Source organism: Pelmatolapia mariae, linkage group LG13, assembly GCF_036321145.2.
Source record: "Pelmatolapia mariae isolate MD_Pm_ZW linkage group LG13, Pm_UMD_F_2, whole genome shotgun sequence".
Lineage (NCBI taxonomy): Eukaryota > Metazoa > Chordata > Actinopteri > Cichliformes > Cichlidae > Pelmatolapia > Pelmatolapia mariae.
This window is the reverse complement of record NC_086238.1, coordinates 936,274-953,359: the sequence shown is the minus strand read 5'-3', so window position 1 is coordinate 953,359 and position 17,086 is coordinate 936,274. Positions and strand designations below refer to the sequence as shown.

Genomic DNA, 17,086 nt, shown 5'->3' with positions numbered 1-17,086 from the left:
CAAGACCTCACCAGAAGTCACACAAGTTAGCTAAGAACAGGAAACTAAGGGTACAATTTACACATGCTCACTAAGTTAGACAATAAAACATTGGAAAAATGATGTCTGATGAATCTTAATTTCTGATGTTACAATTTCAATGGTAGTGTCAGAATTCAACATAAACAAAGTGAAAGCATGGATCCATCCTGCTTTTACATTTCCTCAGGCTGCCGGTTGTGGTGTAATGTTTTAGGTACACTTGGTCCTCTTAGTATGAACTGAGCATCATTTAAACTCCACAGTTTACATGAGTAGTGTTGCTAACCATGCCCATACCGTCATGATCACAGTGTACCAATCTTCAGTTGGCTGCTTCCAGCAGGATAACACACTGTGCCACAAAGCTCAGATCATCTCGAATGGTTTCTTGAACATGAGAATGACTTCACTGTACTCAAATGGCCTCTGGTCAGCAAATCTTAATCCAATAGAGCTCCTTTGGGATGTGTTGGAAATCTGCAAATCTGCAGCAACTGTATGATGCCATCATGTCAATATGGACCAGAATATCTGAGGAATGTTTCCAGCCTCTTGTTGAATGTATGCCACAAACAATTAAGGTACTTCTGGAGGCAAAAGGGGCCCAACCAATAACTGCAAAGTATAACTAATGAAATAGCCATTTTTACACAAAGCTTATGTGTCACACTGTGAAGTTAACCTGCTGCTTCTGATGCTGAAGACATACTAGTGTTCAGCATCAGAAGCAGCAGGTTAACATCCAGTCTGTGAACCTATCTGGATGGCAGGAATATTCCACTGCTTTTAAGAAAAAATATTTTTCCTCCTTTTCTAACATGTGATCAGTCTTGACACTAAAAATATTGCTTTCAGAATGAATCAAGCCAAACATGGCTATTCTATATAGGATATTCAGGAAAAAGAAAAACCTGTACCTGTGAAGTACTGAAAGTAAAGAAAGAGGCTTGCAATGAAAAAATAAAACAAAAGGTAGTTCTATGTTGTCAATGTCCTTCATTTAACTAATTTGCAGATAATAATACTAATAATAATAATAACAATAATAACATTAATAGTAATAATAATAGAAGTAGTAATAATAATAACATTTACAGTCTTATGAAAAAATGTTGATCCTCTAAATGCAACAGGATTTTTTTCAAACAGTGTCAATTTGTGAGTGCTGCAGTCATGACATTAAATGACAGATGTTATCTCTTCACTTGTGCAGTGACTGGAAAAGTTTTAAGCTTCCTACTGCCGGGTCAAAGGACAACAGGAGGCACAAAGAGAACATCTCTCACTCATCCTCCTCTGTTCCTCTCTCTTTCAATGCTGTCTTGCACATCTCCTTCCCTTTCGGTCTTTAATCCTTCCTGTTGTTGTATTGAATGAATGCCAGGAAAGACTGGCATTGGACGAGGGAGAACATTGTCCATTAAACCATCATGTTCCATTACCAATGGAGCAGGGAATGGAGGAGGAGTTGGAGAAGGAAAAACAGGAGGACCTACATCCACATTTGAAGAAAACAACAGCAAAGTGCCTCGCATGTGCCGAAATATTTTCTTCTAGTTTAAAACTTCGGAGTAACTTCACACCTCACAAAGAAAAGCTAAAGCACTCCTGTTCTCTCTGGACGAGAGTGTCAAGTGTGTTTGGGTGTTGTGCTTTCTGCTACATTCAAAGTGATGCCACTGAGTCCTGGAGTACATCCACTACACCACGGGCAGAATGTCAGCCATGGGTCACAGAAGCTGTTAGTAAAGCTTTCTAATGTTACCAAACTGTATACTGTTATTTATTTCTGAACACAATACTTCAGTGTGTGTCCAAATTAGAGTTCCACTTCAACAATTTGTCATTTTTTTCTGCTTATGCTCAGCTGACCTTTGTTTAAAACAGAATTTTCATAAATTATATAACTGTGGATTTTATGTTAGAAGCAGGGTTGGCTGTTCCTCATGTTTAGTGATCCTTGCTCAAAGGTTTAAAGTATTAAAATACAGCACTACAAAATCATAACAGCCATTAATAAACACTGAAGATTACATAGGGTACACCATTACTCCTTCTTTTTCTGATCTATTGGACGATATAATTAAAAAGCAGTACATTAGGTGAACTATTTGTATTACATAACTATCCCCTGTGTATAAGCTTATTTACTGTGGGCTGGCTGGTTATGTCTGTATTCACAGACGCAAAAAAGTGAAAAATAATGGTAAAAGTAAGAAAAGAGTAAAAAAGAAAAAACATAAATGCATGCTTTAAGCGACTCAGGAAGATGGATGAGGGTGATGCCTGTTTAAGGCATTTCTCATTTATCATATACTGAGGATTTGTTCCTTTTCACAAAGCTTTATGCAAGCTTTACACACGTCATCCTGATGAGCGTCATCAAGATGATGGACAACTACAGTAGTATAAACTGAGTGATGACTTGGCTACACAACGCTGATTCAGCAAAGATGTAAAACAGGCCAATGTCCAATGTCTTATGAACAAGAAACAAGCACAAACAACTCAGCAGGGCTTATTCCTGCAGTGTGAGGAATAGTGATGTTTTAAATCACTTGCCCATGGGCCTGTGATCTATTCATATTAAGCTATAGCGATGCATATTAGGGTCTATACATCTACTACAACTATTCCCAAGAAAGGTTGTACAATCATTGGTAAATATAGAAATGATTAGATTGCTCTCTGATGTTATCATGTAATATAAATGTAAAACCTCTGAAGTGCAACATTGAAATGTAATAAAATAAAATATATTATCCACTATCAAGTGAGCTGCCAGGATCTTTTGAAAGCAAACCACAGAACATAACATAATGTAGGTTAACCAGCTTTAAAAGCTTCATATTCTAGGTACAACTGTGCGTTCATTCTCGATAACGCACAGAAAGCAGTTAGTCACACACATGTTAGTATAACATTTAGATGTGTAATTGGACGAGGTAGTATGTGGGTCACAAAACATTGCTGTGTGTGAGAATATGGGTCAGAATACATCATACATCCCCTTAATCGCTCTCTGTCTCTCGCCCTCCCATGTGAGATAGATGACAGAGAGACATATTATCACACCCTGCTGGCCCATATTCCTGCTTTCCCCTCATTTAATCATCAACCTCTTTTCTAATTCATTCATCTGCTACCATCCTTTATTGTTGCGTTAATCGCTTGTTTGGATTGCTTATCTCCATAAACAACTGCTGGCACACTAACCAGATAATTTAGATGATATTATCAATCATGAATTGTCAGAGGATTTAGGTTATCAGTGTAGCATTGTCAAACTAGCCTAAATACTATATCTGCTTTGTTAGCATTTACATGATGAAGAATAAGTCTGAAGCATACCGAAGCATCACACTTGGCATCAAATTAGAATTTTTAATTCTTATTGTATTTTGGCTTACTTGTTATTTAATCTAGGAGGAAATAAATACTTACAGCTGTCAAATTAGGTCAATTCCATGCTAATTATAATGTGGATATAATGACGTAAGACTGGTGCCACTCTCTATATTGGTGATAGGCAATTAGCAAAGATTATCCAAACTCCGAAACATAATTTAATTAGCTAATTAATACAGATTATAACCAGACATAGTTTCTGAAAACAAGGACATAGTCATGGTGACATCAGCCAGTGGTTTCTAGGCTTCATAACCCTCAAATTTAGTGTTTTGCCTGCTATGTTGTTGGTTTTTGGAGCTAGAAGTTACTGTCTTGGACACAAGAGCAGAATTAGTTAATGTCAGGGTGCAGGTGCTAAAAGACTAATAGAATACTAGTATGTCACTAAGCAAAACTAGAGCACAAACTATAGCTACACACACCGCACACACTGAACTTTAAACCTGATAAAACTTGCAGTTGTTATGAATGGGGAACCATAAGCATATGACAGGTTTTTATAGCTAAAATTAGGGATTTCAACATAAGTGTCTGCGGGGATCTGTGGTTTCTGGTGCTTTCACATTGGCTTCATTTTTCAGTCCTAGAACATGCTGATTGGTTATAACATGCAAATGTGATTGCTCAAAGGGTTGTTACAAGGTAACTATAGCCAACTATTTGTGTCCATTGGTTGTAGAAGCAAATAGGCTACCATCGTGCTGAACACAAGCATAATAAGACAGCTGATTTTACACGGCTCCAAACAAAATCCTTCACTGGTCCACTTAGTTAGTTAGTTCAAAGTAAAATGTACTTGCAGCTGTTGGCGGTGTTGATTTGGCAAGAACCAGGAAGGGAAAGTTTTTAATGAGCAGGTGCATCAGAGACCTGGGAGGTTTACTGGGTGTCCTGTGAACTAGTTGTGTCAATGTGCAGAAGAACAGAAATATGTATTAATATTCTTTCGTGCACATATGAACCACATAGTCAGACTGTGGTATCTCAGTGGTGTGCACAAAACTGAATAAATCCTACCACTGATTGCAGTATATCCTTTTTGTGATTGGTAAGTCACCCCTGGAAATCCAGTTTTGATTTATAATAACTGGAAATTATGATTGCTCAGTGAGCAGGATGGAGCCAGTACAGACTGGAAAATGAGCCACAGGAATTCAGGGAGCACTTTATATCCAGCTATGATTGGTACTGTAAATCAAGACTGCAAAAAATAGCATGTTTGTACACACACACACACACACACAGACAGTACATACACTATACTGTCTGCTGTGTGTTCCCATGTGCACCCTTGACCATTTTCACTAAAGTCATGTGGGAAAATTCACTAAAATAAAGTGTTTTCTCACAAGACATTATGAAGCTCAGATGCATTTGTAGATTAAGTGACTAATTTCCTGTCGCTGAGTCCTTCCACAAGTCACAACATAACACCTCCAGTCCCCTTTGCCTTACCAAGTGGAAAAAAAGCCTTGAGCATAAAGGATAACATTTTACTGTTACCCTTCTTACATTTTAGAGCACTGTCACTTCACACAAAACACCTCAGTTGAACTGGTTAGAGTTTCTGCAGGGCTGTTTCTTCTTGAGTGACAGGTGCCTTATCCTATCACACTTGACTGTGAGGTGACAGCTGCACCTGCTTACCCCACTTCTGTTCTCTTGTGGTTCCACATTGTTGCTCTAAGCAGCTGACAAGATGGCAGTACACCCTTACTCGCTTGAGAGTGTCCATCACTGTCTGCTTTCATCCATTTCTGCTGTGTCTCTGAAAAGGCACCCTGGGATGCATGCTGGGGCGAACACCAGCATCACTAAACCGCTTTAGTAAGTAGACCAACTGAAAAAGAAACTTCAGATTTTGAAAGCTGCTGGTGATAAAAACTGAACAAAGAGACATTTTAAGACTGGATACTTTGTGGAACTGTTTCACTACAACTTACATTTTTTTTTAACTTGAAAAGATGCTACATTTCTTTTGTGCATTGCATTTTGGGAGCATTTGTGCTTCAGTAGCACACTCAAAAATGACTCAAAATAACTCTTCTAACAGGAACACATTACAAACTAAAAACCTGTTTAAAGCAAGCGTGTAGTACAGCTAAGATACAAGGTGCAAGAAAGTCAGGTCATGTGGACTAAAACAATTACTTTTTAAAACTCCTATTCTGCTTATATTACCAGTCATCCATCAGACTTCATGACTTGTATGAAAGCCAAAACACCATGAAGTCAAAAACAACAGCTGTGGCTCAGGAGGCAGAGCCAGTTGGAAGGTCGGTAGTTCGATCTCCAGCTCCTCCAGTCCACATGTCAAAGTGTCCTTGGGCAACATACCGATCCCCCAAATTGCTCCCAATCCGATTAAACCCCCATGCAGAGTTTGAAACTGTGCATGATAGGCAGAGAATACTTATAAAGCTCTGTCAATGTCTGAATGTGATCAGAGTAGAAAGGCACTATGTAAATAATAGTTAATGTATCTATGTTTTATTTTTCTTATTATTTTTATTTGATAAGTTTATCTGATAGAGTAGATTTGAAAATTTGATATGAGAATTTTGTTATAAAACTTTCAGTTGATATTTTACCTTCATTAGTAACACTGTTGAAACCTGCCAATAATAAACTCTTCAGTTGACTGAAAAAAAAGTGGTCATCATTGCGAGTTCCAAAAAATGACTTTTTAACAGTTGTGTGATGACTTTCCTGTTACACAATTATCTCCATAACAACATTATCGCCTTTAAAGCCTGACTGAACAGATAAAAGCTGAGAAATTGTTCTGACATTTTAAAAAGAAAGAAGCAGAGGCAGAAGTGTCCACTGAGAGTTTGACAGGCGGCCACATGCCCAGCTGGGCAATTTTTAGCCTCTGTGAACAACACTCATAAGGTTAGGTGAAAATTCAACTTGGAGTTGTTTGGAAATGGTGTTGAAATCTATAAAGTTTTTTCTTTTACAGCTGTATACTATCTATTACATCTAAATCTGTCTGCTTCTCGCAACTTGTACTGTATCTGATATCCTGTACTTATATCGAATCTGCAGTAAATGCGTTTCTGTCTTTCTGTCAGGTCACTAAAGTACGATTATACCAAGTCCAGCAAGTGCTGAGTGCACAGGGCCAACTGGAGCAGTCTCATAAATAAAAAACCAAAACAGCCATAACATCATATTACAGAATTCCATTTCAGACAGACACCTCCCCTTTGAATTAGAAGACTGATGTCTTTCTTTCCCTGACCCTTTTCCCCTCACATGCTGTCTCAGTCTCTCTTTGGGTTTCAGTGTGTAAATCCTTGTGTTGCTTTGCCCTTTTAGGTCTTTCTCTTTTTTCCTTCTTTGTCAGAAGTGCTGTGCAGGGGATATAAGCCAGAAAAGGGTGGAGAGGGATAAGATGATAAAAATAATTTGAGGGAATGAAAAGCAATGTTTAATTGTGTTAAAACAGCACCTGCATACCCCCTTTCCTGTCTGATTTTTTTTCTCAACTGTCCCACCTGTTCCAAATTTGGTTAATTGACATTTCACTGTTACACAGTCCACCCTGTCAGGAAGTAGCCTTGAAAAATAATTAGTTCTCACTGAACATTGACACTGAATTTAAATCTCAGAAGCTCATATTTCCATTAAGAAAATGTGATGTTTGGCCATCCATCCATCTGTCCGTCCGTCCATCCGTCTGTCCATCCGTCCGTCCATCCATCCATCCATCCAGCCAATGTGATGACAATGAACAACTGAGCCAATAGGTCCATTTTCTAATGACAGAGCTAACGATCTGAAGAGGATGCAGTGAGTGTACTAAAGTCAGAGGGAGGCAGCGTTAGTCAATATTGGCACCAAAGACATTAGCAAAGACATTTACCCTTCACTTCTCCTTCCTCTCCCCTCCTTTGCACTTTCTCTTTTTTCTTATTCTTTAAACCGTTCCAAGACACCTCATCCAGCTTTGCCTTTTAATCTTAGAAGAGAAGCAGTTGTTTCACTCCTTTTAATTTCAGCCATGATTCATTACTTCTGTTGCTCATTTCTTCAGGTGGTGATAGATAGATAGATAGATAGATAGATAGATAGAATTATTTCTCATACACAATCACTTATAGACATAACTTTGACCACCTGTGGTATGTACTAAATGTCTATGGGCCCTGAGATCAGGGGTTAGTGAGCTGGAACAGCTTTGATATTTGCTGACCTGCCGGGCCGTGAAATATCCCTGTATATGCCCACGCCTCATATCCATTTAAATAGATTTAAATAAACAACCTCATACTGTGTCTGGATTGGATGAGAGCTCAGACAGATGGCTGGATGGAGGGACAAAGAGAGATAGGTAGGTGAGGTAGAAGGTAAAATGCCGTTAAATGCAGTTTTTCCTCCTATTACCATAAAGCATGGGAATGTGATGATTGATGGTTTGGTGGCGGGATATGGCAAGCGCGGATAGACGATGTGTGCAGTGAGGAGGAACGGAAGAAGATTCTATTTCAGATCTGCCTTCATCTGACACACACGCATGCCATTGATCTTATATGTAGATTATGTTTAGCTTTTATCTCCTGCACAGACTTTTTCACTTAATACTTAGACAATATAAGTGTTCACTAGAACATAAATTCTCTTAATTGTTCAAATAACCTTTATGACATTGTTACATCTTTACAGTTCAAGACCATTAACTATTTCATTATTATACCTTATGATACATTTCAATAGATGCCGTTTATTATATGATCATTAGCAGTTAATGTTTTTAACATTTATCATTTTGAATACTTTCAGCTCATTGAATAGCCATTTTCAGTTGCTTTCAATTTGGTGTCATCCTTTTCCTACAAGGAGTCCTTTATTACCTAATCTTAGTTGGATTTTGGTTGTTTTACTGCACTGAATGGAAGTTACAGTTGGTGTTTAGTTTAATATAGCAACAAAACTCCACCTTTGGAGACTGGTGACAGTGACTTAAAGCACTCAGTTGTAACATGAGTTTGAGTGTCAGCATTCAGCTTCAGTACTCATTCAGTACTTGGTTTTGGTTTGGGTTAAAATACACCCATTAACGCCTAACTATGACATCTACACAACGAATTTATGGACATGCTGAAGGTGGAAGAGTGTCTGAATAAATCATATATTTACTCCATGAATATCTTCACTGACTGCATTTTCCTCTCATCAAGAAAAAGAAGACAGATGTGGATGTTTTTACTGGCAGCTGGGAAATGCATGCCCTTCTCAGGGGCACAGCTGCAATAAAGCTCAGGGACAAACTGCTGCCATGTGTCAGCCTCAAAACAACCAAATGCAGTGACACTGAGAGCTCAATGAAAAAATTTCACAACATGCTTTGAAATTCAGTCAAACATTGAAAAACACTGCAGTTAATATTGCATTTAAGCTCACTAATGCTGGATACTACGCTTCAGTAATGAGCAAAAAAAGAAAAAAACATTATAAACAGTTCTGTGTTGAAAAACTGCAGCAACATTGCAAATGGTCTCCTTTTCAGCTCTATGTCTGAATGCTACCAGCTCAGCCTGGAAGAAATACCTTGGCATATCGATAGAGCCACCCATACCAAAGCTTTTTATCTGTCTCTTCACTCTGTTCTTTTATTCATCATTCTATTTCTTTTCCTGGGAGGGAAGCACTGTCGGTGGAGGCCTAAACACCCTGAAGGGGATGGAGAGATTTCAGGTGTCAAGGGAGAAAGAGAAGAGTCAGAGAGGGATGTGAATAATAGATCAGAGAGGAGAACGAGAAAGTGGGAGAGAGTCAAAAGGAGAGAATGACGGCGATATTAAAGGTGTGAGCAAAAGAGTGGTGAATAGAGAGAAAGAGAAACTGATAAAGGAACTGAGTCATATTCTAGAGGAAACTAGAGAAATTTACAGGAGTGAAGAAGGATGGATCCTTTTCTCGAAGGGCAACCTTGACAGAAAAAAACACATCTGCAAGAGTCATGCATCTGTCCATGCATCCAGCAATCCATCTGCTTCTCCATCTATCTCTCCATCTGTTCCTCTGTCCTTCCATCTCCATCCTGTCTCCATTGTGGTCAGGAGTTGTTGCATAAGACAGCGATTCATCTTTTATTGAGATGGGGAGCTTCTATAAATATGTCTAACTCGTTCTCTGGGGTTTAAAAGCTCAACCTGTAATCCAACTAAAAATAAACAAAGGATTACCTCAATAACAAAAACAAATCTCATTATGTCTGGTACCAGCACGCCATAATAACTTTGTTATTTTGCCTTTTTCTTGATTAATTTAGAGTAAAACTGATCAATAGCATTGTTAAAAACAATTTATGTTATATGTGTTTTTTTTCACACACTGTGCTCCAGACTGCATGTGACCAGGTTTGGGTTAGGCTGTGTTTTAGCTGCATGCTAAACAAGACAATTTCTAGAAAATATTCCATAAAAGAATAAATTTTCACCTTTTGAATGAAGTCCCATAGATGCAGTTTGACCTTACAATTGTTCATTTACAGGCTTTTGAATATCAATATGCCATACTTGTTCCTTACCTGAGCAGATCAATTTCATCAGCATGAACCCCTGTTCAAAGTGTTTCCTAATGGCACATCTCAACAGGCAGGAAGCCAACTTCTACTGGTCTGTACGACACAGTGCTGCTATACATGTAACTACAAAGACAGACAAAGAACAATGGGAAGATCAGCACATTAGTGAGAAAAAAATGTGTGGTGTGAACCTAAAGAGGGCAGGGAAAGAAAACAAACAGCAGGCGGGTGGATGGCCAATGAGAAATAAATGAAAGAACGTGAGAGATGCTGTGTTGCTTTACTGAGAGAGGGAGGAAGAGAGGGAGGGAGCAAAGAGTGATGTGCGAATCGCAACCTCCGAGCTCGGCTGTTTAGAAAGCCCCAGGCCACATGTGTGTGTGTCTGTGTGTGTGTGTGCAGGTGTATTTGTCTGTCTGTGAGGCAGTCAAGTGGCCACCCACGCCACCCTTTGAGTGTATCTATGTGTACATTTGAATGTGTGTGTGTGTCTTTATTGCTCTTTCCGGAACATGGCCAAAGGGTTGAAGCGTTCCAATCAATAGCTGAACCACACACACACATAAAGGCAAATACTAGTAATTTACTACAAGGATCTAATACTTGTAATACTGTATACTGGAGGCTTAACTCTTCTACTGTAGTTGTACAACAGCTATGCAAAATAACAATGATGCCAGGAAAACACGTTAGCATCAAAAGTATAATTTTTGTAAGTACGACTGGGAAAGACCCTTTGAAAAATCTGAAAGCAAGAAGAAACCTGTGGATAAAACTTTCTCTGATTTGCTTAACTTTAGAGCAGTCTCTCTGTAAAATGATTATGCTTATTCCTCCTCATAAAGCCTTGTATTGCTAATTTATTTTCAGGAACAAACACCAAGATGCCAGCTTGAAGATTTCTTTGTTATATTTACTTTTTCCATTTATTTTCACCACAACTAAGCTAATGTTTTTCACATTTCAGAAAATGCATTAGTGTTGCTTAGGCTGCTTTTACCTCAGGCATAAATTTTGCATTAATCAATAGAGGCACTTCCTCCGTTTCATTACATGTCGACTTCTCTTATTCATCACATCGCTCCACTGACTCACTATTGACATTAATGACACAGCCATTTTTAAAACCTTTTATTCATCAAGAAAAGTATTATTGAGGGTCAGGCTTCTTGTTTTGGAACTCGGAGATGTATTGCATGCCATCCGGTGAAGGAGGATCTCTATTTTTACACATCCAACAGGCTTGGTTAATTGTGAACATCTTTTTTCTTCTCAAGAATCATGAACAGCTGCTGTGAACCAGTGGAGACGTAGGTCTGTATCACGCATTCAGATACAGAAATTGGAAAAGGTCATTACAGATAGAGTTGAGTTTGGTAAACACATCCCGTGCTGTCAATCACATTGTCTTTGTCAAGTCAAAGCGATAATATGTCACGCTACAATTTGTTCTGATTCTGATAAATCGTGAACACGTGGAAGATTGTAATGCCTCACTTCCTGTTCGCAGTGAGAGTGTTAGGAGCCTGCATGTGTGTGTCTTTGTGTGTGTGTGTGTGTGACTCATGAACCTGTGATGCTTTCTGCATTGTTATTATATAACTGTCCCTGCACACACAGACCGATATTACGGACAACACACTCTGGCAGCTAGACGGAACGATCTCTCCTCTCTCACACATTCATAGTGAGTTGTTCTCACTCCAGTCTTGTCCTGGACTATGTTTATGTGTGTGTACGTGTGTGAGAGAGAGCAGAACTCTCAATCCCAAACAAACATTCAATAGGATGAGCTGAAGCTAAGAGAAGAAGATACTAGGTTCCAATCCGTGTTTCCGTGTTCTCCCTCTGGCTTCCTTCCAAGTCGAATGAGGTGGACGTTAAGTTAATTGGTGATTAAAAATTGGGTGAAGCTGTGGAAGGTTTTCTGTTAGCCCTGTGATATGTTGGTAACCTGCCTATGGTGTACTCTGTCTCTCCTCCATGACAGCTGGGATAGGCTCCATCCCCCCCGTGACCCTGAATTTGATAAGTGGAAGAAAATAGATGGATGCTGCAGTGCTTGGATTTTTGTGTTAGCTGTCAGCCTTTAACAAGACAACAAAGCAGCACATGCCTTGTCCTTTTACTGCATTTTACAAGTTTAATTCACCCATACCTTTTTATTTTTGATTGTAATTTCCCAAATCAAAAAGCTGAAAGGAACTTGCAATCTACCATCAAGCATTTCCATAAAAGTGCTTTGAAATAAATCCTTTAAATTATTCAGTACCAAATTAAGACAGCAGAAAGTAAAGATTACTTTTGTTTTTTTGTCATCATGTAAGTACTTTGGCCCAAAAATATAATTTTATGTATATAGTTATGTTTGAATTCACTTTACACGAAGCTCTATTACAGATACAACAGCAATGCACATCTTTAAAGTGAAAATTTTGAAGATGCACTTTATTTTTTATTACATATATAAAATGTTATATGTAAAAGTTTAAAAGCTCTAAGCACACAGAAATATATAGCTTTTAAAGGAAAACAAGGGAAGCAAATGAAAAGCAAAGCAAATGGCTCATCACATCACAACAGCTACAAAGACAAAAACAAATACTACCCCCACACAAACAGCATTATATTTACACACAAGTTACTTCAGTGGGAAAATGGACTGGATTATTTAATCCACTTTATGGGCCAGATTTAGCCCACTGAAGAGTCCAGCCTGGCTGGATGTGTTTTTAAAACACAAAACTGCACAGAAGGACTTGTGACAAATTTTCTGAACTACTACTAGTTCACTATTTTTTTTTTTAACTGGTTTCTTACAGACAGTGACATAACCAATGTCATGCCAGACCACAAAGCATAGAGAGAGCTGGTGCTGGCACAGTTATATTTACCTTCAGTGACATTGCTGAGATATTATGGAAATTTCATGTATTTTGCTTAAGACAAAAACAATTCGAGTTGCCTGTTTTTTGTTTTGTAAATGGACTGTTCATTATTGTACATTATTACATTATTTCTTTGGTATTTTTTGTGGATTATTATGCAATGGTTTCAGTGGCCTGGCCCTCTTGGGATCAAACTTGGCTCTATGTGGCCAATGAACTAAAGTGAATCTGACACCCCTGATTAAATAAAATGCACACAAAAGGAAAAAATGCACTAGATATTCAGTTTTTATAGCTGTAAATTTCAAAATAGGAATAATGTCATTTCTTCACAGAGCTGAGCTCTACATAGTTGCCAACACAAGACAACTGCCAATTTCTCAACATTCCATGTAAATGTCCTTAGAGAGAGTTTGTTGGAGATGAAAGGCTTGTGAAAACCCTAACTGGACAAGCAGAGTGGGAAATAGTATTTATATCCTTTAAATTTTGTAATCAAACACAGAAACTCATCTACTATGCCACAATTCTCCGGAGCTTCACATATGTTGCAACACATGACAACATGCAGACTGACAGCTGACTGATGACAATAAATACTGTTCTCTCTCTAAGCAGCCAAAGCAATAAAGTGTGGCAATACTACATGCATAACAGAATAGGGTTACTAATAAAAAATTAATAATGATAATAGTAATAATAACACCATCATCATCACTTGGGACAATAACAACGATTATTATCAGTTGTAAATTGAAATGACTGTTGCCTCACAGCTGACTGACTCGAGTGCTTCTATGTGAAGTTTGCATATTATTCTCTGTGTGCCTGCTTGGGTTTTCTCTCAGTACTCAGTTTCCTCCCACAGTTTAAAGACATGATTTTTCGATTAAGTGATTCTTAATTGCTCGTGGCTGTAAATCTGACTATGCATGGTTGTTTGTTTCCCTCTATCCATGGTGTTCCCTGCCTCTCGCTCCATGACAGCTAAGCTATGCCTCAGGTCCTCTGCGTCACTGATCTGGAGGATATGGATGGAGATGGATGAATAGATGTATAATTGTTAATATGAACTAAATAGTAAAAATAATTTTGTATGTAATGAACTGCTTAGTTATTGTAAAGTGGTGTTTAAAAACTTTATTAATAAATACTATATAGTGAGTCTGTTCTTTTATTTAAATGCTATTATAAAGGTACCATACACTGTATGTAAAAGATGGACATAGTCACTATGACTTCAGTCAGTAAATAGTGACGTTGTGAAGCCTCAAGCAGAGTTTTTTAATAATAATAATGATAATAATGATGATAATAATAACAATAATGACAATATCAACCTAATAATAAATAATTTAATAAAAAGAATGACCGTTAAAGGCACTTGTGCTGTTGCGTCACTTTTCAGACCCTGAACCTACGCCCATCGTTTATGCACCGTCAGTGGTTTAAATTAATGATTACAATACTATTTTAGAAGATGGTGATAAGCAAACCTGCAGCTTGTGTCTCGTTATACTTACCATTTTGATTTTTTTGATACTTTAGTTTATTTGTGCCTTTACTAGCTGGTTTGGTTTAGACACCAGACTTACTGGGCTGGGTATTGGTGCAACACGGACATCACAGGCTTAATGCTAAAGAGAACTTTGTGTTTAGGCAGCTTTGACTTAATAACTGTATTTTCTGTTCTGGGAGTGAGAATACATTATTCATAAAACATACACCAACCAATGACTGATAAACATTTAGCATTTCATTGGTTGTTAGCAGTATTTTATTTCCTAAATTTTAAAAACTAATAGTTTACAATTTATAAGCAATTTTAGTGGTTTTATACAGAAAGTAGGGCCCATTGTCACAGTAGCTATCACACATTTCTAAGGTGCTACACTCGTTCTGTAGCAAAAGAGCTCCAGACATTGTGCAGAGCTTGTAATACCCCATAGATTAGAGAAAAGCAGGTGATGATAGGAAAAGAAAAGGGGGTGAGGGTGAGGGACAGGAACAGTTAGAGAAAGAGAAATTGAGGGAATCAGGTATTGCCTGTAGCCACAACAGCACTCCATCATTTCTTCATCTCTATTTTCTGGTATTCCCTCTCTCTGATGTTCTTTCGGTGTCCCTCTCTCCCTCTTCTCATCCATCTCCTCACAGCTCTCTCTGACAGTCTATTTGGCCCACACAGCCCTGTCATCCATTCAACCTGTCAGTCCTGGGTACGGCACCAATCTCAGAGCAACTCCCGATTGGAGCTGGGCAGACAGGACCCTTGGTTAGAGTGTCCATGCCACCCTTTAAAGCCCAGGAGTTCAGTTCCTGTGACGGGTGGGTCACAGAACTGAACCCCACAGTTAGGGGATCGGAAGTTCAATCCCCATTGAGCTCAGTGTTCATCGCTTGTTTCAAGGTTGTCACTTAATCTACGTTAACCCTGTTACTGCATTAAAGGATCCCTTCTGTGGAAAATCACTGAGTTGTCTTAATAATACATTACATACAACGCGACCACATGTATCACATTTTTAAAGACATATGGTAACATTAGTTATGTAATTTGTAGCATAGAAAGCAGCTAAAGAGCATCAATTAATCTAATTCCACTGTGAAAGACACTGTAAAATTACTTGTGCACACAACTAACAAATAATATTTTGCTTCATTAAAGAGAGAGATGCGATTAGTGGGGTTTATGATAATTCCAAGGCTCTGTCATTTTTCCACATCCTCATTAAATCTTTGGATTCACACATGCAAACATCAATTTCCTAAAGTTAACACATGTTCTTCCTTTGTTCTATTTGCACCTCCAGGCACATTTACACTGAACTATTTAACCTGAAAGGTCACTGCACAACGATACCAAACATGAGGTGTCATAAGTTAAAAAAAATGTATAAATAAATTTTTAAGAAATCTCTCAATACCAGTGTTTACTCCAACTTTATTTAAAGTATTTGTTAGAAGTTACAGTGTATGTGTCAGAGTAAAGTCAAAGGGCTTTTTGCAGCATTGACCTTCATAGCTGAGTGGAGACAGGCACCACTTAGATAACCCATGGCAGAGCTTTAATATTCTCTGGGGACTCTGAGCACTAAGAAGTGCCTGCAGCCCTGACACAGCGAGTCTCTTTTGATCAAACCGTCAACCCACATGTCACCGAAAATGTCACACATAATAAAACTGGAAATACGTCTTTTAACACAAGGACATAGATAACTACACTTTTACCATGTCTGGGGAATTTCATGTTTTTTGTATTCTCTAGTTGTTAAGCATTTATTTTTTTCTATTTTGATTTCTCTTATCAAGTTGACCTATAGGCTATCTGTACTTCTTCTTCTATGCCTCTTTTATAGACCTGAATATTTGTTACACAACCTAGTATTTGATCTAAGGGATAAAGTGACATTGGGCTGCAGCATTCCTCTTTGTTAGTTTTACTGTAACTGCAGGTTTGTAAGGCTACTGTACTTCATTGCTGAAACAAAGGAGTTAAAGTGTGTGGGAGGAAAGCCTGGGAGGAAAGCTGAGCAAGCGAGATAGAGATGAGCCTATCCAAAAATCACTACAACACGCCTACAATACTCCTATAGGGACCTACGGTGTTTGTGGTACCCAACAGTAAATTTGCCTTACATGTAATTGCCTCCTACAATTTGTGTTTTTTGTATTTACGCTTTTATTTCTCCCCTGTGTCACAGAGTTCACCAATAATGTGCCAGCGTGGTGGATGTTAGATAAATGTAGAGTATGAAAATATATTATTTTACTCACAATATGCATTTATTCAGCATTTGTTCATATTCACGTTACAACTCGTCAATATGAATTAATACTTGGACACTTTTCAATTAATTCAACAGTTCAAAAGTCCTCTCCCACATGTAAAAGTTTAAATTATAATTAACAAAACTACTTAAAATAGCAGTAAAAGCCACTAATTAAGCAGTGAGATTCTATTAGAGTTACTATACATCAATTTATAGACTATAACCACTAATGTGACAATTTATGAACAGCATTTGTTTGCAAGTCTTGCTGTAGGATGTTTTATGTGTTGTGTGTATGTTTTTAATTTAAATGATCAAACATGCAGTGACTTTAATACAATATGTGTTTCTAGAGTGCGTGTGCAGTGTGCATGCAAGTAATAAAATAAATGTACTTACATGTCACCAGTGAACACTTTATAGATTCTTGTTAATCTCCTCTCTGTCCACCTACTGGA

The 17,086-nt window shown here is 38.0% G+C and overlaps 1 protein-coding gene across 1 annotated transcript in view; it reads right to left on the bottom strand.

Annotated features, from left to right (window-relative positions):
* Positions 1–17,086, bottom strand: part of bean1 (brain expressed, associated with NEDD4, 1) — a 48,462-nt gene that overhangs the window by 30,574 nt on the left and 802 nt on the right. The window contains exon 2 of the mRNA XM_063491889.1: positions 9,971–10,090. Coding sequence (XP_063347959.1) covers positions 9,971–9,995 — 25 coding nt within the window. The 5' untranslated portion in view covers positions 9,996–10,090. The remainder of the gene's footprint in view (positions 1–9,970; positions 10,091–17,086) is intronic.